This window comes from Trichomonas vaginalis, chromosome IV (assembly GCF_026262505.1).
Source record: "Trichomonas vaginalis G3 chromosome IV, whole genome shotgun sequence".
NCBI lineage: Eukaryota > Parabasalia > Trichomonadida > Trichomonadidae > Trichomonas > Trichomonas vaginalis.
In genome coordinates, this window is record NC_067206.1 from 39,745,471 (window position 1) to 39,768,152 (window position 22,682).

At 31.2% G+C, this 22,682-nt stretch overlaps 11 protein-coding genes across 11 annotated transcripts; 5 read left to right on the plus strand and 6 right to left on the minus strand.

Annotated features, from left to right (window-relative positions):
• Positions 1–49: 49 nt before the first annotated feature.
• On the plus strand, positions 50–1,350 carry TVAGG3_0251830 (EF-hand family; the record flags this gene model as incomplete). Its single annotated transcript, XM_001324707.1, has 1 exon — positions 50–1,015. The coding sequence occupies one exon, from the start codon at positions 50–52 to the stop codon at positions 1,013–1,015; it is 966 nt and encodes a 321-aa protein (XP_001324742.1).
• A 439-nt stretch (positions 1,351–1,789) lies between these two features.
• On the plus strand, positions 1,790–3,225 carry TVAGG3_0251840 (protein serine/threonine kinase protein; the record flags this gene model as incomplete). The annotated part of the gene is made up of 1 exon (XM_001324708.1): positions 1,790–3,094. One exon carries the CDS (start codon positions 1,790–1,792, stop codon positions 3,092–3,094), a length of 1,305 nt encoding a protein of 434 aa, XP_001324743.1.
• A 176-nt stretch (positions 3,226–3,401) lies between these two features.
• TVAGG3_0251850 (uncharacterized protein) lies at positions 3,402–4,651 on the minus strand (the record flags this gene model as incomplete). The annotated part of the gene is made up of 1 exon (XM_001324709.2): positions 3,466–4,311. One exon carries the CDS (start codon positions 4,309–4,311, stop codon positions 3,466–3,468), a length of 846 nt encoding a protein of 281 aa, XP_001324744.1.
• Positions 4,652–4,654: 3 nt separating this feature from the next.
• On the minus strand, positions 4,655–5,274 carry TVAGG3_0251860 (GTPase protein; the record flags this gene model as incomplete). Its single annotated transcript, XM_001324710.1, has 1 exon — positions 4,699–5,268. One exon carries the CDS (start codon positions 5,266–5,268, stop codon positions 4,699–4,701), a length of 570 nt encoding a protein of 189 aa, XP_001324745.1.
• A 421-nt stretch (positions 5,275–5,695) lies between these two features.
• Positions 5,696–9,773, minus strand: TVAGG3_0251870 (armadillo (ARM) repeat-containing protein family; the record flags this gene model as incomplete). Its single annotated transcript, XM_001324711.1, has 1 exon — positions 5,716–8,925. The coding sequence occupies one exon, from the start codon at positions 8,923–8,925 to the stop codon at positions 5,716–5,718; it is 3,210 nt and encodes a 1,069-aa protein (XP_001324746.1).
• Positions 9,774–10,313: 540 nt separating this feature from the next.
• Positions 10,314–10,997, plus strand: TVAGG3_0251880 (uncharacterized protein; the record flags this gene model as incomplete). The annotated part of the gene is made up of 1 exon (XM_001324712.1): positions 10,342–10,917. One exon carries the CDS (start codon positions 10,342–10,344, stop codon positions 10,915–10,917), a length of 576 nt encoding a protein of 191 aa, XP_001324747.1.
• A 650-nt stretch (positions 10,998–11,647) lies between these two features.
• On the minus strand, positions 11,648–13,175 carry TVAGG3_0251890 (ribosome binding; the record flags this gene model as incomplete). Its single annotated transcript, XM_001324713.2, has 1 exon — positions 11,739–13,163. The coding sequence occupies one exon, from the start codon at positions 13,161–13,163 to the stop codon at positions 11,739–11,741; it is 1,425 nt and encodes a 474-aa protein (XP_001324748.1).
• Positions 13,176–13,724: 549 nt separating this feature from the next.
• TVAGG3_0251900 (armadillo (ARM) repeat-containing protein family) lies at positions 13,725–15,205 on the plus strand (the record flags this gene model as incomplete). The annotated part of the gene is made up of 1 exon (XM_001324714.1): positions 13,737–15,155. The coding sequence occupies one exon, from the start codon at positions 13,737–13,739 to the stop codon at positions 15,153–15,155; it is 1,419 nt and encodes a 472-aa protein (XP_001324749.1).
• A 94-nt stretch (positions 15,206–15,299) lies between these two features.
• TVAGG3_0251910 (GTPase activation domain, GAP family) lies at positions 15,300–18,565 on the plus strand (the record flags this gene model as incomplete). The annotated part of the gene is made up of 1 exon (XM_001324715.2): positions 15,656–18,511. The coding sequence occupies one exon, from the start codon at positions 15,656–15,658 to the stop codon at positions 18,509–18,511; it is 2,856 nt and encodes a 951-aa protein (XP_001324750.1).
• A 397-nt stretch (positions 18,566–18,962) lies between these two features.
• TVAGG3_0251920 (uncharacterized protein) lies at positions 18,963–19,883 on the minus strand (the record flags this gene model as incomplete). The annotated part of the gene is made up of 1 exon (XM_001324716.1): positions 18,963–19,883. The coding sequence occupies one exon, from the start codon at positions 19,881–19,883 to the stop codon at positions 18,963–18,965; it is 921 nt and encodes a 306-aa protein (XP_001324751.1).
• Positions 19,884–20,308: 425 nt separating this feature from the next.
• Positions 20,309–22,333, minus strand: TVAGG3_0251930 (zebrafish dkey-56m19.5 family; the record flags this gene model as incomplete). Its single annotated transcript, XM_001324717.1, has 1 exon — positions 20,309–22,333. One exon carries the CDS (start codon positions 22,331–22,333, stop codon positions 20,309–20,311), a length of 2,025 nt encoding a protein of 674 aa, XP_001324752.1.
• Between the last annotated feature and the right edge of the window lie 349 nt (positions 22,334–22,682).

Consider the following 22,682-nt stretch of genomic DNA (forward strand, 5'->3'; position numbering starts at 1 on the left):
TTGATTGCTAACTTATGCTTATTGATAACCATTCTTTGTTTTATCATAAATGAGTGACGAAAGTTATGTTGAGTATAGTCAACGAACTCAAGAGTTGCTCAAAATGATTTCAAATGTTACAAGTCAAGTGCTATCAATGAAGAATATAGAACATACGATTGATGCTTATAAAAATTGCTACGCAAGTTTAAACAGGATTTCAAATGTCGAACTTCAAGAAATATCTCAGAAAAATGCAGATATCATAAATAGATGGAATGATTTAGTCAAAATGAATACAGAATCAGCAGTTATAATCGTTATAGATCCTTCACTTCATTTTCGAAATGTCACTAAAGCAATCACAAAACTTAACGAACTCATTTCATCTGCAAATACGGAAGTAGAGAATTTCTTATGCGGGTATGTTAACCGCTACAATATTTTTGTTCATCAAGTTGATACAGAATTATCCGCAGCCGAGTTCACAATTACTAATCCGTGCGAAGGATTTGATCGCCGAAGACAAGCTTTAAATGATGCCAAAAGAAAACTCATGGAGCTTCGTCAACAAGTTGAAGAACTCGAAAGATCATACTCAGATGTTAAACGCGCAGGAAAGACAGAGCATGCAACTATGACACCAGAACAAGTACGTGCTAAACAACAAGAAATCTTTAACACAATTGATGAAAAATTATCCGAATTAGATAATGAGATTCAGCTTGTATTAAACTTAAAAATAACAGAACAAAAATTCTATGAATTAAAACGAGTATTTGCACAACATGATTTAAATAAATCTGGTGCGCTTGAATCTCATGAGTTGGCGGCGCTTTTAAACTTTCCAAAGCGGAAGAATGATGGTGCGATAATAAGTGCACTACTCTCAGAGTATGGCAACGGAAAATCCATTTCGATGATTGGATTTTTGCAAATGATGGCTGCAGATGCAGCAAGACTTCTAATGCAGGATACAGTTATTAAATCAGTTCCAAAAGGTAGGATATTTACAAAAGGAATACACCATGTGTAATATTGTTTGTAATAAAATTCTTTTTATTAATAATATACAGTAGAATTTTTTTAGTTTTTAACAAGGAATCACTAAATTCATTGTCATTATTACATTTAAAAGTTAATGGAATTGCAAATGTTTTAATTTATCGAAAAATACCTCTACGAGAGGTATAAGATAGTACAAAATACATACAAACTCTATATTGCACTTCCTTAATTTGGCATTATAAACAATTCGATATTTCCTATCAAAATCAAATATTGGATTTTAAAAATAACTCATGATTTGAATTAATAAATTTATACTTATTACATTTTTAGTAATTACAAAATAAGATTGGCGATTTTTAGATTCGATTATTCAGATTTGACACGAAATTTGATTAAAATCTATGTTTCTGAATTTGTTCATGGAACTGATGTTTTTATTGTTGATTTGACCAAATGTTTACAAACCAAATGAATATTTTTTACAGTAAATTATCTCCCCTAAAATACATTTTTGATAAATGGAAAAAGAAATTACTGAAAAATCAAACTGAGCGCTTATAAATATTTTGAGAGCCTGCAATTGAATGAAATGGCAGAAAACACGTTAACATCGACATCTCAAAAGTGAAATATTCTTATACATATTATACACAATTTAACAAACGATATAATTCATGAAAAATTTCAATTGTCATGTCAAAAAACTGACTTCAAAACAAATGTCAATTATAGCTCCCCATTATATTTGATATACAATTATTTTTTATCGATTATCGATTATCGTTTTTTTTTTAACAATATGCAAGACAGCATTGATGGATTAGTAGGTTACCTAAAAATAAAAAATATCCAAGATGGACTGTGGTACAAACGGTACTGCGTCCTTACTTCTCATACTTTCACCATATTTAAAGACGAAAGTCTCAATGATATGGAGAAAGTCATCAAAATCGATTCCAATACTAAGATTGACGAAGTACCATCAAATAGATCTCCAAGATTTTCAATCCAAAATCCAGACGGTATATTATACTTTTCATGCGACTGCCAAGAATCTTTAATAAAATGGATTACAGCACCAAACGCATCCAAAGTAACAGTACCACTTCTTTCAATGAACGATTTTAATATAATCTCCGTCATTGGTAAGGGATTTTATGGAAAAGTTATGCTCGTTCAGCACAAAACTTCGGGCGAATTATATGCACTCAAAACGATTCAAAAACGCCGTCTCATTGAGACACACAAGGCACATACTGTCATTGCTGAGCGCAATAGCCTGATGAAAGCATCACATCCTTTCATTGTAAGATTATGTTTTGCTTTTCAGACCCCGCAAAAGTTCTATTTAGGACTTGAATACGCTTCAGGAGGCGAACTTTTCTACCATTTAGATAAAGCTGGCGCCTTACCACCAAGCGAAGTCCGATTGATTTCAGCCGAAATCGCTTTGGCCCTTTCATACCTCCATTCACTCGGAATTGTCTACAGAGACCTCAAACCAGAGAATGTCATGTTCGATAGCGAGGGACATGTCAAATTAACAGATTTTGGGTTATCAAAAGACATCGTAGAAACGAACTCTACCAATACATTATGCGGAACAACAGAATACCTGTCTCCAGAAGTTGTTCTCCATAATCAGTATGACTATGGAGTCGATTGGTGGGCGCTTGGATGTCTGATGTACGAAATGCTTACTGAGAGAACACCGTTTGAGAATCCGAATCGTTCAAAGATGCTCCAAGACATCGTCCACGCACAGCCAGAGTTCCCAGAATTCTTACCTCCAGATGTTATCGAAGTATTAAGTGCTTTACTCTCTAAAGATCCAAAGAACAGACCTGGAATCGATCAACTCAAAGAATTCGCTTACTTCAAGTGCCTCGACTTCAACAAAGTTTTCAGACGCGAATATACTCCAGAATACATTCCTCCTCACACAGACAAACTTACTCCATTAAACTTCGACTCAGAGTTTACAGAAGATAAACCAGTTGATTCCCCTGTTCCTTTGATGCTTCCGGATTTCCCTGGTTTCTCTTACAATGCATTCGGAATGGAGCCATCAGGAGAAAGTAACTCTCCTATTCTCATGAATTGAGAACTAATTATATCTCTTCTTAAGATAATTGAGAATAGTGATTTTATTTTTATTGATCTCTCTAATTATTTATATATCTATGTATTGTTTTTCCTTTAAAATATATTGTTTATTTTTACCGTCCCTTCTTTTAACCTGAATTTCAAATTAAAATCTAATTTTATCTTTTTCTTAATTCTTAATTGTATGAAAACTTATAATTTTGCAAAAATTCATCTATTTTGGAGATTGATTGATGTTTTAAATCAAATTTTGGTAATATTTTAAAAATTTCAGATAAAAAATGGAGTAAAATGGTTACTAAATTCAACAGTAGGTACTTTATAATTAAATAACAAACAATATAAAACAAATAAAAGTATAATTTTTTTTCATTTCCTTTTCTTCTTAATTATTGCACCAACAAATGCAACAAACAACGGAATTAAAGAAAATGCAAATGCAACATCATTCTTTGAATCCTTTGCAACTTCAGCTTTATTTGGAAGGGCGAGTTGTTGTTCTATCTTGCTGGCAGCCTCTGCAATCTTACGAGACTCAAGCCTGGCCTCTTCCTCAGCGTTATCTCTCTCTTGAAGCGATCTTAATATTTCTTGCGCTTTTCTTTCGAGATCTAGCTTCAATCCGATCAGTTCTGTAGATGCCAAAGAGATTGTTGGGTCTATTTCGTGCTCTTCTCGTAGCATAATTTCCAAATTTGAAATTGAATTGCGGATATCTGTAAAGAATTCATTGAATGGAATTGGAATATTATCGTTTGATGCTGACTGTTTGCCAGCTGATAATGCTATAAGCTTGTTTTGCTCTCTATGACGTTTATAAATATGATTCATTAAAATTGGCTCTAAATTTTTATCTACTTCGCTCCTTTTGATTGCAACAGTTACAATCGAACTTGAGAAGCCATTATCATCAGGATAAATGTTTCTAATTGATTTAACTCCGAAAAATTGTCCACTAATATTAAAAACGAATCTTGTAACAAGAACGTAACCCGTAACTGTGTTAGCATACTTGATTTTATCTGTCTGGTAGAGGCGAATGGGCATATTTATTTCAGGAATCGTTGGAACAAAATTTATATTGTGACCATCAACGACAACATCGTCATCTCCCATCTCAAAATGAAGTCTGATACGAAAGTTCTCGTTGGAGGTCAAAAGACTATTCACGCTTGAAGCAGGGAGCTGATGTTGCGATTCAAGCGGGAAATCCATTGTATTTCTAAAAGTGACAAAGATTTAACCAGCTATTTGACATGATTAGAGTTACATCTAATCATAACCAAATGCATGCAAGATGAAGCAAACCCGTAAATGCTCAAAATCTAATCGTCTTCATATTTTTTCATCGATGTTTTTGCTTAATTTGCAATTGTTACATGCACATATTAATGAATATTCCTAATTAATCCATTTTTGAACAGTTTTCAAGTACCGAAGTGTAATTGAAATCAATTCAAAAATATCAGTTCCTAATATCAGTCAATAATAGGACGAAGATACTAATAATGATTAATATTAATCAATTCGCGTGAAAATACACGAAAAAAATGATATATTTCGAACTAATTTTTTAAAATAAACATAAAACTCAAGATCAATCTAACAGCAATGCTTAATAACTTCTGCATTATCTTCAAGACTAACCGATGATACTGTTTCGACCTCTTCTGGGAGTAAACGCGCCATATGATCAAATAATTCCATAACGTTTTCACCTGTAATAGCGGATGTATAAAAGAATTGGCATCCGTGAGCTTTGCACCATGTTTCAATTTCTTCTTGAGTTACTTCTTCAGCCTCATTTCGACGATCACATTTATTGGCTGCAACAGCAATAATTGGAACACTTCTTGCATAACTTAATAAATCTTTATACATAGGTTCTAATTTTTCGAATGATTGGAAGTTTGTAATATCGAAAACTAAAATTGCCCCATTTGCGCCTTTGAAATATTCAGAATTTAAGGATTGATATTGTTCCATGCCAGCTGTATCCCAAATATCCATCTGTCTTATTGGAAATTCTCTTGTTTCAAAGTGAGAAAATAAAGCTGCAGTCGTTGGCCGTGTGGAATCTGTCTTCGTGCCATTAATAGCATAATGAACTAGTGTTGTCTTACCTACGGAAGTTGTTCCAATCATTACACAACGTGGGTTTCGTGTTTTCATTGTTTTTTTATTTCTGAAAAGATAAAATTCATAAAAGCAGGGTCTTCTTTATTCTCAAATTTTGAGAGTATGTTACCACCATCAATTTTATCATGGATAAAAGCTGCTTCAGATCCTTTGGATTTATAAAATGAATGTTGTACATTTATATCTATTATTTCATTCCAAATCTTAGCTTTTCGATTATAATTCAATTTCCCTAAGTGTTCATCACGTATTTCAGGAATATTTTTATAAATACGAGGTATAACCTCACACATGTAACTCATTGCTGTTTATTATCCTGTTCAGTATTATAGATATAAACACGATAACTTATATATATCATAAACATTATAACTTATACTTCACATTACATTTATCTGCAACATAGTGAAACAAGATAAATATCTTATTAAGTTTGTCATATAAAAATAAAAAGACAAAATTGAATAATATAACATGATTTTATAGATTGGTTTTGAGTGATTTTCTGATAGGGGATAAACAAAGAGAGGCGCTTGGAACGAATGTTCCCTCATATTTAGACCAAAACAGATTCAGAAACTCAGATATTTGATGGTTTGATGACGAATAATCATTGAGAACTGTTAATGCATCTGCAATGTGTTGAGGAACTGTTCCGAATAAAGGAGTTCCACTGACAATGCACATCAGTCCATTGAGGCCAGAAACAGAGTCTTCTTGAGCCATTTTTGTGAAAACTCCAACAAAAATATCGGCATTCTCTTGAAGGGAATAAAATCTTTCAAAAGCAATTGTTAACAATCTCTGTGCGGAACCAGTGATTTCTGGTGCACTCATCATCATTGAAGGGACGATGAAGTCCAATATAATGTCGCTAACATGTTCATCAACATAAAAAGCAGCGTTTTCAAACAAAGTTTCGATGATTTCTAATTCTGAAATCAAAATGAGCCACTTTTCATCAACTTGTTGGAAGTTGAAAGAAAATGACTGGTCAATATTAAATGACAAGGATTTGAACACATTTGTCAAGTTTTCTATAATCTCATCATCTGTTTTCTCGTCTAAAATCATTCCGAAAATTTGATTTATATTCGAAATAACAATTTTTGTTATTGAAATTGTTGATAAACTCTGTTCATTAAATAATGATGACAAATAGACAGAGAAATTAAGAGGAAAAGTATTAAATACTTGGTTGTATATCGATTCTGGATCAAGAAAACTTAATTCTGCTAAAATTTGTGGTGATTTTGCTGTTGAAATAATGAAATTCTTGAACTTTTCATCATTACAAGCAAAAGGCAAATTAAAAATGAGGATATCATCATCAACATCAATTGACTGGATGTAGTTCGTCAGGAATTCGTATCTCTTTGGATCCTTTGATGAGACAAGTGATGAAGGAATGAATAAAAGTTCGGGTTTTGATTGAATGAAATTAAACAATTTTGGTAGGTTTTGTTCATCTTTTGTATAATGATATGTTGTAATAAAAGCGGAAATTGATTCATTAACGAAAGAAACAACATCATATGACTTAGAGTCAAGCAAATGCTCATCAATTTCAAATACAAATTCAGTAAACTTAGAATTGAAATATCTCATCATTGTAGAGAAAATTTTGAAGTTTTGAAGTGAAAAGATATTTTCTTCATCTGAAACAATCAGTTCCAAACAATGATTCATATTATCTAAAAATTCATTCATTGTTTGACTGATTTTAAGTCTTTCTTCGATATCATCGTCGAAGTACTGTTTGAGAAATTCTTCGGAGTTCTTTTCTTCACCTGACATTTTAACCGAAACTTTCTTCCTTTCACTTAATCTTTTATCGTTAAATTCATAGTTTTCTGGTGCTGATCTTGGAATTAAGTACTCTGTTGCTTTGGAAATGATTTCATTTGATGTTTGTCTGATTGATTTGTCTTCATTTGACAAATTTTCAATAACAAATTTGAACAATTTTTGAGTTAAAACTGGATGCTTTCCATCAACTAAAGAATTAATGCAAGAAATAACAAAAGATGTCGTATCTGGATTATTTTTCTCAATACTTATGTCTATGATCTTTCCGACAAGTCCTTTTCTTTGGTCAATGATTTCATTTGAATCATATGTTTGTGAATAAAAATCAATGGAATCCAAATATGAAATTAAATGATCTCTAACATCCTTGAAATCGTTGTCTGACTGGCAAACATATTGAATTAAATTATCTAAGATGCCAAATTGTGTATTGATGTCACAATTATTAATGAAAACAGACAAAATACGATAAAATTGATTATCATTGTTTTCCTTGAATTTTTCAACAAATTTTGAAAATTGACTTTGAATTGTTATATCAATTTGTGCTGCGCAGTTTAATAATTGCAGAACAGAATCAACAACATTCTGTTTCAATGCATTGATAGGAATTTCAAGAATGTAATTGTATATCATCTCTGAAATTTGAGTTGATACTTTTTTGTGGATGTTTTGATAATTTATAATTTCCAACTTCGCTTTTTCATAATTATTTGGCTGGTAATAATTCTTCTTCTTGCATTCAAACAAAACTGTGAAACATTCAATGATTCTTGATAAAACAGCGGAGTGAAGTGTCAAAATTGGCAAATTCATCAAATAATTCAAAATTTCAATTGTTAAATCATCATCCAAATCAAAGGAGAGTAAGATCTTCAAATTGTACAGTATACTGACTTGGTACTGATAATCTTTTCCATTGAAATTCTGCTTGATTGTCTTCAGAACAGTTTCATGGATCAATTTAATTTTTTCTTTGTCATTTGAAGGTTTGTTTATTTGCGGCTTTTTCATCATAGGCATATAATGAGGGAAGTAAACGCAAATATTAGAAAGTGTCTGCTTGACAATAGATGCTCCAATATTTCTAATACTTAGATCAGTATTGCAAATTGATGACTTGATCATTGTAATGATTTTATCATCTAGATATAATCCGCTGTTTTTGAGGAGCCGATGAATGATGAAATAATTCACTTTTTGTTCATCATTGAAGCAAAAATCGATGAAAGTTGTGATTGGAAATGCATCTACGAATGGACCAATGTTTTCACATAATATCTGGTCCATATTCTCCCTGAAAACTTCTAATAATGACCAAATCATTTCAGCATCAGCATTTGAAAAGACGTTTATTAACGTCTGTCTCATATTTGATTTAATTTCTTTATCCAAAATAGAAACTTGAGAAATCTCAATTGATTTCGTGAAAACAGAGTTAATCCAATCAGTTAATGATTCATCCATTGGAAATACAGACGTAAACTTGGCATATAACTGATAAATAAATCCTGTCAACTCTTCTTCAACACTGCTTATTTCATCAACTAAAGAAAGAACTGCCAAATAATAATCTTCGGTTTCAACATTGAATTTTGCAACGACATCATTGATTTCAATTAGCGCATTAGCAATATTATCTTTGTACTTGATATCCTCTATTGTTTCAAGTATCGAAGCAACAACATTTTGCGGTGAAAATTCTGCCAAAATTGACAATTTTTTTGATGCAAAATTTTCAGTAAATAATCCATGTAAGAAACAGGGCAAAACAATTTGAACAAATGACTTTTGTGTTTCTTCATCATCAATATTTTGCTTGAAGTTGTATATCAAACTGTCCATGAATTCATTATCGTATTCCAAATCAATTATTTTCATCAGCTTTTGCAAATGAGATAAAACAATTTGTTTGGAGTTTGTCTTTAAAAGGTATACAAACAATAGAGCAAATCGTGTCTTATTGCTTTCTGATGATGCAAATATATCTATCTCTGATTGAAAAGTTAAATCTTTGCTTGAATTCGAGACAAATTTATTGAATAATTTGATAATGTGATCATTTTCGAATTTCTGTTCTGGATGAACTTTTAGATATCTAATGAAGAAGTCTAAACTGATCTTGTCAATCGATTTATTGTTGATCATTAAATAATATTCGAATATTTTCATGAATAGATTATCTGATGTAGATGGAGGTAGAAATGTACAGAAAAGACAATATATAATGGGAAATTGTGGATTTTTGAGGTCAAAATTGCTTCCCCATAATTGTTCCATTTCATTTGCAGAATCTTCTATAAAATAATTACTGCAAAGTAAAATAACATCTATGAAATCATCAATGAATGACTCTTGATACGTTTTAGAAAATAATTTTGAATGTGTGAGAAATGCTTGATAAAATGTTTCATATAGTTTCTTCCAAGGAATAGATATTACAGATGCTTTGGATTTATTCGACAATATTTGTTTTATAGGCGTGAATAAAAGATTTGTACTCGAACAAATTGTATTATCGCATAAACAATTGAAAAGAATGCTAAATATTTTGGAAACATACTCTGTATCTGTAGATTCATGATTAATAATGAATTGCAGTTGATTAAGTTGCTGAATTATATTTAGAATATTACAATTTGAGGGGAGATTTTGGAATTTGTTAAGAATAGATTCTATTACATCATTGTTAATGTTAAGATTCGGCTCTTGTGTGGTCTGAATTTCAACATTACTTTCAGTCATTAAAATTTCAAAAATATTTTTAAACGTGCACTTTTCAGAAGGAACTTAATCATAAATCATCATCTTATTAGCAAAGAGGAAATTCCGGTCAATGATCCCCAATTCAAAGTCTGCAAGGAAATTTGAATATGTCGAATAATAAACCAGCATTTTCTAATAAGAGGCTACCTAAATATAATTTACTTACTCTTAGTCATTACTGACATGATTAAGAATATGATAATTCAAATCAAAAAAGATATTTTAACCAGCTATCTGTTAATATTTATACAAATTTATAGAATGCAAGTATATAATCCACAATAAACAATATCAAAACATATGAATATTCATTGCAAAATTTGATCTTTGGTTTTATATCACTCAAATAAAATAATTCTAATTGAATGACATAGAACACGCCAATTAATTTCAAGTGGGTCAAAGATCACGATCAGAAATTGCTATTCGACACTTTACACTTTACAAAATTTTTTGAGAAGAAATTTTGAGAAGAAAGGCACTTTTTTGAACGTTGTAATGCTCAACAATTGTAAATTTTTTTTTAATTGTATGGGCTGTGGGCATAGCACGAGTAGTGAAGCAAAACAAAGCCCCACAAGCCGTGCTCCAACAACCAAGGCTCCTATCAAACTCTTTTATCTCCCAGGTAATGTTAAAATCACACTCACAAAATTAGTTTCCGCAGGTGTAATGGGCTCAGAAGCAACTACAACAACAACGAGTAATTTCAATTTAAATGCTCGCTTTATTGACATACCAAATCATCGATCCGTTCGCAAGTTTTGGGCTAAAGAAATTACAAACAAAACAGCAGAGTGTGCAATGTGCATTTATTTAGCTGATATTAGAGAAAAACCATCAATGCTACTTAATATCAAAACAGTTAACTGGTTTCTAAAGCAAATTGGCCAAAAAGGTCAGCTTTATCTAGTTATAATTTGTAACAATGAAATACAATTATCCGAATTTAAATCTCATGTAAGTGCCCCAGATCTTGATCTCATTGTTATCAAAGATTCTGATCCCGAAACGGCAATTCAATTTACCGAAGTTGTTACTAGCGAAATCATCAAATTTAATGAAAGAAAGAAGAAATACAACGAAGCATCACCTAGAACTCACTAATCATTTAGTTATTTTATATAGATATTATGTTATATTATATTTTCATGTTTTTCTATTTGTTATAAAGTATTAATATTATTATAGAATCTTTGCATCATTAATATGATCTTTGTATATATTAGATTGCATGCTATTTCTGAATAATCTTCGATTTTGGAAGAATTAAATTTTTATTGACGAACTGATGAGATTCAAATCACATCGAATAGATATTTTAAGATTGCACCATATTTTCATTATGTAAATATGAACAAAAAAATCTACCAAATATGAAATTTTATGTTGATATAAAAAATCGGTAGATCCACAAAAAAGACATAGAAGAGGAATTTAAGTATTGAATTTCTTTGTCGAAATTTCTTTTTTTCGAAATATATTCTGCGCCGTTCATCCCATGCTTTGAAATCATGTTTAAATGGTTGCCTACAAATGTTAGGAGGATCCACATACTTTATTCCTTGCTCAGAACATGCAAAGAATTCCTTTACAGGATTAATTTCATCCAAGCTTTCATCAGAGAAATCAGATCTTATCATTTAGACTTCTAACATTTACCTTCTACATAGATTTCAATCAGAGAGAAGGTAAAAAAGGAAAATTACATATTAAATTTTATTTTTCATATTTATTGAGGAGGACTGTAATTTCAATAATAGCTAACCAAATTTCATTGGGTTCTAAGAATTTCACTTAGAAAAACTATTTCATCTTACTGAAAATATATTTTGCATTCAAATTCAAAGTGATTTATTTAATAAAAATGATGAATGATATACGAAAGACCAATCCAATAATATCGTTTAATAGTAATAATAAAAAAATTATCTCTTTGATTTCTTAATTGAAGATTCACCATTCTTTGGCGCGAAACCAGGTGGATACTTCGGAACACCGGCAGTTGTTGTTCCAGGTGCCTTATTTCTAAGGTGAGGAGGGATGTAAGCAGCGGCCTGTGGCTTAGCGATTACAGGAGCTTTTATGTTTGGCAAAGGAAGAGCCTTTTCGACTCCGACCCACTCTGCCTGGGTGAGCTCTGTTCCCTTCTGCCTGAAGATGATCTGAGACATGTGGTTGATGATCCTGAACTCGTTGTCGACCATCATCTTCGGGTACAAAACGGCGGAAAGAACTAATCGACCACATGGAGACCAACTCCACTCTGAGGTGTATGGGGCTTCTCCTTCGCTGATCTTCTCGCGTGAGGCTAAATCATAGAACATGATGGTGCCGGTGAAGGAGCCAAAACCACCAATGACCGCGATGTTTGGATTTGAGGAATATCTGACGTTGTTCAGGGAGAATTCGCCGATATCGCCGTTGGTATGTAATTTCTCGTAGAATACTTGGACAGCTGGAGGAACATGGCCAGAAATAAGAACAAATTTATCTCCATTTGGAGAATATTCGACTGTATGGATTGGTCCTGATTTCTTTTGGTTGAGATCTTGACGGTTTTGGTCGTTGAGGTAGAATGCGTAGCTTTCACCGTAGAAAGTAGAGTCAGATTCGTTCTTGAGACCAATGGCAACTGCTGATGAGCCATTTGGACTGATCTTGATTGTAAAGGTTTCGCCAATCATGATTGGGCGATAAGCAATATGATTTTCGAAGTTTGGATACTCCAAAATCTTCATTTTCTTTGGATTTTCTCCGTAAACTGCGGCAAAACGAAGTCCTTTGCGAGTAGAGGTAAATGCACATGCATAAAGCTTCTCTAACTCGCATTCTTTTGTGGCAGATGTGCCGTCAGCTTGAGTTTCTGTAAATCTGATACCATTTGTATGAGAAGTAGCAAGAACTTTTTCATCATCGGACCAGAAGATGACAGGAACCTTCTGAGCGTTGTAATTGAAAGAGTTTACGACTTCACCTGTTTCGGTTTTGATAATTAGAACGAGAGGGATCTTTTCTTGATCTGTATTTGCTGTTCTTCGACTCATAATGCAGATATATGTACTCCTTGGGCTGAATTTAACTGAAAGAATGTTTGGAACTGGATGTTCGTGCATCAATTCGATAGATCCTTTATTAATGTCAAAGCGGTATACATTTACAAACTTATCTGGGAATTCTTTCGAATGTACGCCACTTTTTGTGTATAAGCAAACGTATTTATAATCTGGTGAAAATGAAAAATTGTGGCAATTTGGGACAAGCTTAACTGGGTCATCAACAGTAAGCTTAGCATCTTTGTATTGAACTTTTCTGATTTCTATGCCATTAGCGGAACCGCAGCAGACGTACATTTGGTCCAAAGAAAATCTTAAACCGCATTTTTAATTCAATTTAATTTTATGTCCCCATTTTCGGATTTAGATGTATATTAAAAATTTATTTTCTGATAAAAATTAAGCTATTGAATAGTGCCTAATCAGCGCGTCACGTTTCTATATTTTGTGATCTTCTGGCAAAAAAGTTTTTGTTGCTATTTTTAAGTCGCTATCTAAATGAAAATTTACAAATAACACTCAAAAATAAAATGCAATATGTATGAATTTTGAAAAAATTAGGAAAAATTAAAATCAATTTCCTTCAATAATAGAATAATTCATTCATATTTGTTGCTATCAACATAACATAAGAAATAAATATATTGGTTGATAGGTAATCTTCTCAGTCTTGTTAATTGTCCACAAAATCTATTAGATTATTGCTTTTTAGTATTATTAGATTGAATGCTTTATATCTTAGAAATATACTCACTAAATACAATCTATGTGATATATAGTTGGCCCATAATTTATCTTGAAAACCACAAAATCGAGTAATTAATTGAAGTTTTGTCACTTTTTCATCATCTTTTTTGAGTTTTTTTTATCATGAGCAATTTTACTAGATCTGAGAATAAGATTCCTTCAAAAAGACTCGATAACCCAGATTCTGCAGCCAAATATGCTCATGATGATTTAGTTCAGCAGAAAAAACTCAAATTTGATACATTAAAAAATAGTCTCAATTTATTTCGAGATTCAACAGATCCAATTGCCAAGAATAACGTGATACTACAGATTCTAACATATAAAGACGGTGATAGCGATCTGAAAATTTTGTTAGCTAATGATGAGTTTTTTACGTTAATATTTCATACAGCATTTGATGACTTTGGCTCAGAAGAGCTATCAACCAATTCATTTAATCTTTTAATCAGATTCATCCAAAAATTTTCTTGGTCATTTCCTTTTATCATTGGAAAACAATTCCATAGACATGCATATGAGCTATTAAGTCAGGAAGATTGTATGATTAATCATTCTATTCTTTGCAAATTCTTGGCCAACGTTATGGCCATAAATACAGAGCTTCTACATGACCTATTCACTAGCGACTTCTTTTACTATCTATTATCTATCTTGCAAAACCAAAAATTACAGCATTCAAATAAGATTTGGGTTTTAGAAGTTTTGCAAGACATTTTTTCAATAAATTTTTACGATATTAATGATTACATCGATGACATACTCCAATTGGCAACAGAAATCCTGAAAGATAATGAAACAATGCCAAAATACACGATAATTAACTTAGTTTTTGATATTCTAGCAAATTTACTTCGTTCTAACATTTCCCAGGAACAAAAGGCCAAATTGATCAATCCATTTATTTGGAATTTATCATTTGGCTGCTATGATTCCAACAATCCTCAGCTTTGTCCAGCTTCTGTTCGATATCTCATCAATGCCGTATACGAATTCAATGAATATGGTGATATTTTAGTAAATGAATCAAGCCAAGAAGTGTTTAATGTCATTTCTTCGTTACAAAACGCATCAGATCCAGAAATTGCAGCTAATATCATTCTTTTGATCAATAACATCATGGCATCTTCACAGAATTCAATTGACTTCATCTGGAAATCAGAATTTTACAAATTAATTGCAAATTACCTCGAAGATTCGTCATACAAGGTAAAGAAACAGGCAATTATATTTATATGCAGGTTGATGATGCTTGCAACTCCCCAACAAATACCAGATTTGCTTGAAAATGCTCCATTAAACTTAATTTGCGACGATTTCGTCTACGATGAAAATGAAATCGTTGCAAACATTCTTGGAGCTTTGATCAATTTAACTTCTCAAATTGTTGGAGATTCTTCGAATTTTCCTGATATTAAGGACATTTTCGAGGAATACGCGGTTATAGATAGACTAGAAGAGATTATAAGCCAGAAAGAGAAAGAGATAGTTCAAGCAGCAACTTTTCTTTTAGAAACTATCAAAATTATATTATCTCAATAAATTGTTGTTTTTTATTACATGCTATCAACACAAAATTTATTTATTCTTACTAATATGTACAAGGAAATAAATAACATTCATAATAAATCTAATATGAACAAAATAAAATTAAATATTGTTGTAAAAATTAATCTTTAAGTACAAAAACACTATGTATTCATGGGGACTTTGATTTTAGCAGCTTGAAACATAATATATTTCTTTATTGATGTGTATCTAAGTTAAATATTGAATTGTTTTGTTAAAGATGTAGTACAATCGAGATAAACAAGATGATATAATTAGTATAATTCATTTTAATTGCAGTTGCCTTGAAAATCTTAAATTAATATCTTGAATTTAAAGCAGATGATAGGTGAACTGATAGCCACATCTTAGTTTCCGAGCTTTTGCTTGATTTTTACTAAGTGTCAAGTCTAAATTAGTTCGATCTAAGGGGTTTCTCGTAGCAATAAAACGTCTGACAAAAATTTTAATTGAAGGCGTTAAAAAAAAATCGGATGGATGTTACATCCGGTTTTAGGGCATATGATCAAGACAGAACTATATCATATCAAGCTAAAAGACTATACAAAGAGAATTCTATAAATTACAAGAAGTATTACGATGAAAAAATCAGCGAATGGATGCATGATGACAAACTTGAGGGAGCACCTAAGTTTAATAACGAAGACCTAGTTAAAAGCTTATCGAGAATCGCACGGACAATAGATAATACACAACCAACGGATTTAATTATGAATCCTCCTTTAATATTACAGCAATTTCAAAAATATTTACTTAAAAATATTCCTTCTGCATCATATTCAATACTTGTCAATACATTTCCTCCAGCTTTTCCGAAAAATTTAGCATCATCTGAAGCAATCCTCAAATCCATCATTAAAATCATTTGTATAAGTCAAAATCCAGCAAAATCATTATCCTGGTTCATTAACTGCGTTTTTCCTACAGAATGGAAATCAAATGTTCCAGATGCACTGAGAGCTGCTTGCAATGCCAAGACAAATGACAAATCAATTGCCTGGGCATCTCTTTCAAGTCAGAAAAAGCTTTGTGTTTCCTCCAGTTTCAACAATTCGCCATTCCGAATTTTCATCAGATTGACAGCAGCCAAAGCAAAGAAAGTAGGGCCAAGATTGATATTCTACGGCGAAGATGGAACCGAGATCTGCAAGTTCATGCCAATTAACGAAAAGATTATCCCTTATTGGGTGAAATCTTTCGACAAAAAACCAGTTCAATTTTTCACGTTTTTGAATGACATTGTTTTTCCTGTTGCTCCCGAAGTCACAAACACTTTGTACAAGATGCTGACTACAAGAGACATGTTCTACACTAGAGCTTTGTTGCAGCCTGATTTGGTTGGAGTTTTAGACAGAAAAGACATCTTTAGAAGTTTGTTGAACATTGCACAACATTCAGGAAAGATTGTTTTGCTCATCAACACGTTTTTGTCGACTGTTTTCTCCCAGCCACAGTCAACAATTGACCACTTATGCTCTTCTGAGTCTCTTCTCCATGATTTTTACTATGTTTACTTCGAAAAGTTTTCTTACAAATTCTTTTTGAATTTTGCAGACAAAATCGTTCGATATATCAACGAAAAGAGCATTCCAAAAGTTCAAAACACAGAAGAAGGAATCAAATACGTGGAAACTGTTGTTTTCACATGCATTAAATACATCATGGATTCAGGAAGTTTTATTCCGTTAGAAATAAGAATTTTGGCATTTTTTGTCAAAAATTACTGTGAAGCAAAGTTCAACAAACAGATTGGAACATTCAGAGTTTTGTCTGATATGTTCTCTACACAGTTGTTATGTCCATTTATTGCTAATCCTGCTTTGGTATTCCCGAATTATACTTACCAGCAAAAAAGTTTTCCTATTTTGATTACAAATATTTTGAATTGTATTTTAACTCTTTCTGAAGTCGAAAAGATGTATCCACAGTACGGTAGATTCGACCAGAGAGTTCTTAAGAAATACATGAAGAAGATTTTTGATTTCACGCTTGATTTAGCAAACACACAAATCGATGACTTCAAAAACGAGGAAGAAGAAAAAGCAGAGATAAATTTGTTGAATGAACAAATTGAAGAAGATCCAAAAGTAAAGGAACAAAAAGAGAAAGAGCAGAAACTATTAGAAGAACAAAACAAATTATTCGGAAAAGCAGAAGACAAAGATGTTGTGGAATCAGTTGAATCAATAATGAAATGGATTTCTTCAAATAATCAACAATTCATGAAATCCATTGATGATTTGAGAGATAAAAGGAAATTGTCTGCTTCTTCTGCTGGTTGGGCAATTGCAACTCATGTTTCGAAGTATTTTGCGGATATACAACCAGACATGAGCCAAATTGATGCTCCTCCAACAACAGTCTTTTCGACTTCAACTGCAACAATTCAGGAGAATGAAGATGAAGATGAAAAATCGAAAACTTCAACAATATCAAAAACTGGTTCATCAACTTCCGAAGATTTCATGTCAACTGATTCCGAATTCACATGGACATATGATTCTAGAGTCACTCATGATGCAGGAAACACTGTTTTTGACGACGATTTGGAGCCCGAAACAACTTTCGACGCTTTGGAAATTGCAATTAAACTTAACATGTTGGATAAAGAGACAGAAGAAAAACTCATTGCAAGAAGAAAGAAAGGAATAAAGAACGGTGAAGAAGAAGAGTCAATAGAGAGTTTGCAATCAATGCCAACATCGGTTGCACCAGAAGAAGAGGAAGAAGAACAAAAAGAAAAGAAAGTTGAAGAGGAAGAAACAGCTGAAGAAGAAAAAATTGAAGCAAGAGAAATTGATATACAAGAAAATTCTCCACCACAAACAAAATCAAATTCTTTTGAGTCAACAAAGGTTTATTCGCAAACAACATTCAACACAGGTTATACATGTGAAACATTGGATGAATATTCTTACTCAATCACAGCAACAACAGACATGACAGGAGAAGTCGAAGAAACAATAGAACAAACAGACAGACACAAAAGAAGACATCATTCTAAACAAAAGAATGGAACTTACACATTCACTAGCACAACAAACGATCCGGAATCCGAATCTACAATGAAGAGCGAGAATGAAAAACCATATACTCCTAGAACTAAAACCTCATCATCAATTAAAGAAAGAGATCTAAAAGAAATTTCTGGAGAAAAAGATGAAAAAGTTGCAAATGAAGAAGAGAAAAAGAAGAAACATAAAATCAGGAGATCTAAGAAGAAACAGATGCAACAACTTGCAGCTAATAAATCCCGTCAGTTTCCAATTGTTGAGTCGTTCACAATTCTTGCCCCTGACCAAGATGGCGTTTCCAAAGTTATTGTTTAAATAAAAAAATTATTTCATTGTTATTTAAATTTAAAGATAAATAAAGAAAAAAACATGTTGAATTTGAAAATATAAAAATAATACATTTATACATAAATCGATTGCATGGTTTCCATTGTTACATGAATTGCATTTGAGAAGATTATTGCCTTGAAAAACCAAAAATCTGATTAGGAAAGAATATGTTAATTGAACATAATTGCAAATTTTAATCAGAGTATTGCATGCCAATACTATGATTTCAAATTAATCGAAAAATGATGAATCAAACTCTTGTGACGAATCATAACATGGAAAGTGTTCATCGTATGATGGCGTTTCAAAAAATTAATAAGAAATTATTGTTGTTAGAGTTCAAGTAAGTGAAGGATCTATCCTTGATGATGCTCAAGATCAGAACCAAGAATATTGACTGAGTGTTTTTCATAGAAGACGTTCAGTCATAATTCAGCTAATTCGATACAATTTGGTGGAACAATATGCTTAACATAATTACAAATGCACTAAAAAGAATTAGAGCAAATGACAATGTTAAAACCAAAGATTTGCGTTTCTGAGCAAATATCTGAAAGCTGTTCCAAATTCGAAGAGAATTAATTTCATTTTGTTTGGAAGATTTATGATTATCTTCATGCAATAAATGCATCCCTTGAAACTTTTGAATTTTATTTGGGGATTTTTGAATTTCTATTAATCCTTCTTGATTCACATCTTCAAAATATGGTAAATTGACATCCGAATTGGATTTCTCGTCAAATTCAGGTGTATTTGGAATTGAATCATGTGAGTTAATACTAGATGAATCGTTAATTTCTGGAGCCAAATTAGCACCTTTTGGTATTGTCATTTGATTTTCTTTTTCACAAGTCATTGTGGAAACGTCTTTTTGAATTTCAATCGAATCATTAGTAACACTTTCCTGATGTTGTGTAATTACAGATGAAGAGTCATTTACTAGATTAGATTGTTGTTCAAAATTAGGATCTTCTTCAAACGTATCGTAGTCAATAGGATTTTTGAAACAGAAGATGTTATTAGAATCGAAGTTTTCTTCATCAGATGATTCATCCATACAAAGAGTCTGTAACAAGTGATGAAATGATATTTTGAAATCATTTGCTGATGAGTAATATGGACAAAATGAATCAAATGGATGGAATTCCAAGAATTCGTGTAAGGAATATAATTTCATGAATGTTTTCAGTAAATTTATTGGAAATGATTGTTGATTAGATTTCATGTAACTAAAGAAAAGGTCACTGAATTTGTCACTCATTTCTTTATATGAGTTAATCAAATCGACAATTGTCGACATATCTTTTGTTTTAATTGATTTAATAGTTGCTGTTTTAAAGTTTAAATGCGAATCCATATCACTAAAAACAAAATCTGAAACTTTGATGTTTTCGTTTTCTTTAGATCTAGGTTTAATGTAATTTAGATTTAAAGAAATTGGAAAATTGTTTTCAGAAATTTTCAAAATCCCTTCAACTCTTTTTGGTTTGGATGTTATATCAACAGATATTATAATTTTGTCATCAATAAGTTCAGTTCTAAAGAAATCAGAATCAGATTCAACATATACATCAAGATACTGAAAGAAACCTTCAATTGCCACAAAAATTTCTAAAATACCAAAGTTGACGTTGACATTATTAAAATAAATCTGAGAGAAATTTGATACTAGACCAGTATCAAGCACTGTTATTTTCGGAGTAAATTTAGTTTGTAATCTGAAGCAGAAGTTTCCTTTCCGAGGTCGTCTAGTTTTCGGATAATTAATCATATTCACATTGTTCAGTCTATCTTGGACAGTATATAAAATTGTTTGGGCAATGTTGATATCTTTGACATTTCAATGTATTTCTCAATAACTCGAATAGTTTCAGGATATGAGGAATCAAAAACAATTGTATCAATGAAATTCTGAAAGTTTTGTGAGAAGGACTCCACTGATCCCTCAGATATTTTAGCCAATAAATTCAAAAATTGGCAATAATTCAACCCAAAAATTATTTGTGTTTCTATAGTTTCTTTTTTGACTAAATGCTCAAGTTTGCTGTGTAATTCACAAAACATTTCGAAGGTGCAATCAGTAAATGTTTGATTTCTTTTCAGAACCTTCACATCTGCCCAAGTAATATTTGAATCATCGCACTTATATAAAGATTGACCAATTGAATTGCAAACAACTAATAAGTGTGGACTATTACAATATGAATATGTATATACTCTATCAGTTTTGCTGTTTCTAACAGTTAAATATCTTTTTTCTTTGAATAAGAAATGGAATTCATCAACATCCTCAGTAGAAAAATCTATGTTCATCTGACTGTAAGACAAAATCATATCGAAAAACTTGATTTTATCAAATAGAAAATCATCATTATTTGAGATGGATTTAATCATCAAAATTGGCACGTTTTTAATAATTTTGTGGAAACAATTAGAATATTTTTCAAGAGTATCCTTAATTTTTTTCTTCTTTAATTTTTCAAATTCTGCTTTGAGTGTATTAATAACTTCCTTTTTGATACATAATATCATTTTTGAAATATTTTTCCTTTTTGATTCAATCATTATACAGAATTCAGATGATTCATCCTGCGTTTCATTGATAATAGAATTCAAAATGAATTTGTAGAGTTCTTTTAATGGATTTGTAAAGAAAATATTGTTGTTTTCTTCAATACATTTCAATGTATATGCAATAATATGTTCTTGGTATCGGAACAAATGGTTTTCTTCACAAAATGTGAAAACAGATAAAAATGAATTTTCAATAAGTTTCCACTTATTTTTGTCAACAAATAAAAGTTTTTCGAACAAATTAAATCTTTCTTTTGTCATTTTTTCTGGAAGATCATCATTAAAATCGTTAATAAATGAGATCTTTGTTTTGTGGATTTTCTCTTTGGATTCAATTTCTTTTTGAAGATTGAAATAAAACTCAGAAAGATTACTTTGATTTTCGATTTTCAATTTCTGCTCTTCGTTTCTTTCTTTGAAGTAATTGGAGAATATTTTCATATTGCATTCGAAAGAATTTGAGTTTTGGAGTAATCTCAATATTATAATTCCAACAGTCACATTGTGCCCACTTGGAAGATGAATATCTAATCCTGAATTTTCATTAATAATGTGATTAAAATCTTGAATATAAAGTTCTTCTACTTTTGAATCTATCAAATCACAAAATTCTTTCAATTGTGTTAAATCTTCTACAATTTTATTTGCATCAACCATCTTCGTAATATCATTAATGAAACCTGAAATTGATTGATATTTTGATGGTTGGTAATTCCAAATTCCATTAATTTCCTTCAAGAATGGAAATATCTTCTGGCAATAATTAAAGAAATATAAGAAATTTGAAACTGGAATTATAATGGTTAAATCATTTTCATAATTTTGAATCAACATATTAAGAATATCAATGCTCTTTTCATTAAGAGATTTGAATGGAAGTGAAAGATTGTTGATAGATCTGATCAAGTTGTTAGTGTTGAAAAATTCGGGATGTAAAACAAATGTGTCAAAAAATTCTTCTGAAATTTCATTCTCATATGAATCAAGAACTTTTGAATTTCCTGTTTTAAGAAATTCTTTTGTCATTTCAATTTCTCGTTTGTCTTCCTTTTGCAAACTCTTGTAGATATTGACAAAATCATATGTTCTCAGAGAGTAAATGAATTTGACTTTCTCTGAATATTTAACTAAATCAAGAACCCATGAAATGTCTAAATCACTTTCAACTGGTTTAATTTCAACTATTCCGGGTTTAATTCTTTCTTTCAATTCTTCTTGCTCTGAAACATTCATTATTAATTTAAGTGTGTTTACCGACATCTTATCTAAATTAATAAGTTTTTTATCAATAAAGAATTTAATTACTTGATAATTATTGACTTTATTTTGATCTGTCCTATGACCATTGTTGAAAGATATTCTGGCTTATTAATAACCTTTGAAATTACTTTCGATTGAAATGATATGTAATTCTTTGCTATTTTCCAATATTTTGAGAAATTAAATGATCTCAGTATTTCGAAGTTTATAGGTTCAGATGGATTAATCGTATGCAAATTGTAAATCTCAATTATTCGATAAAATCGTGAAAATGATTCACATTGATCTTCTTGTTCATTCAAGATTTGCTTAAAAATTAGAT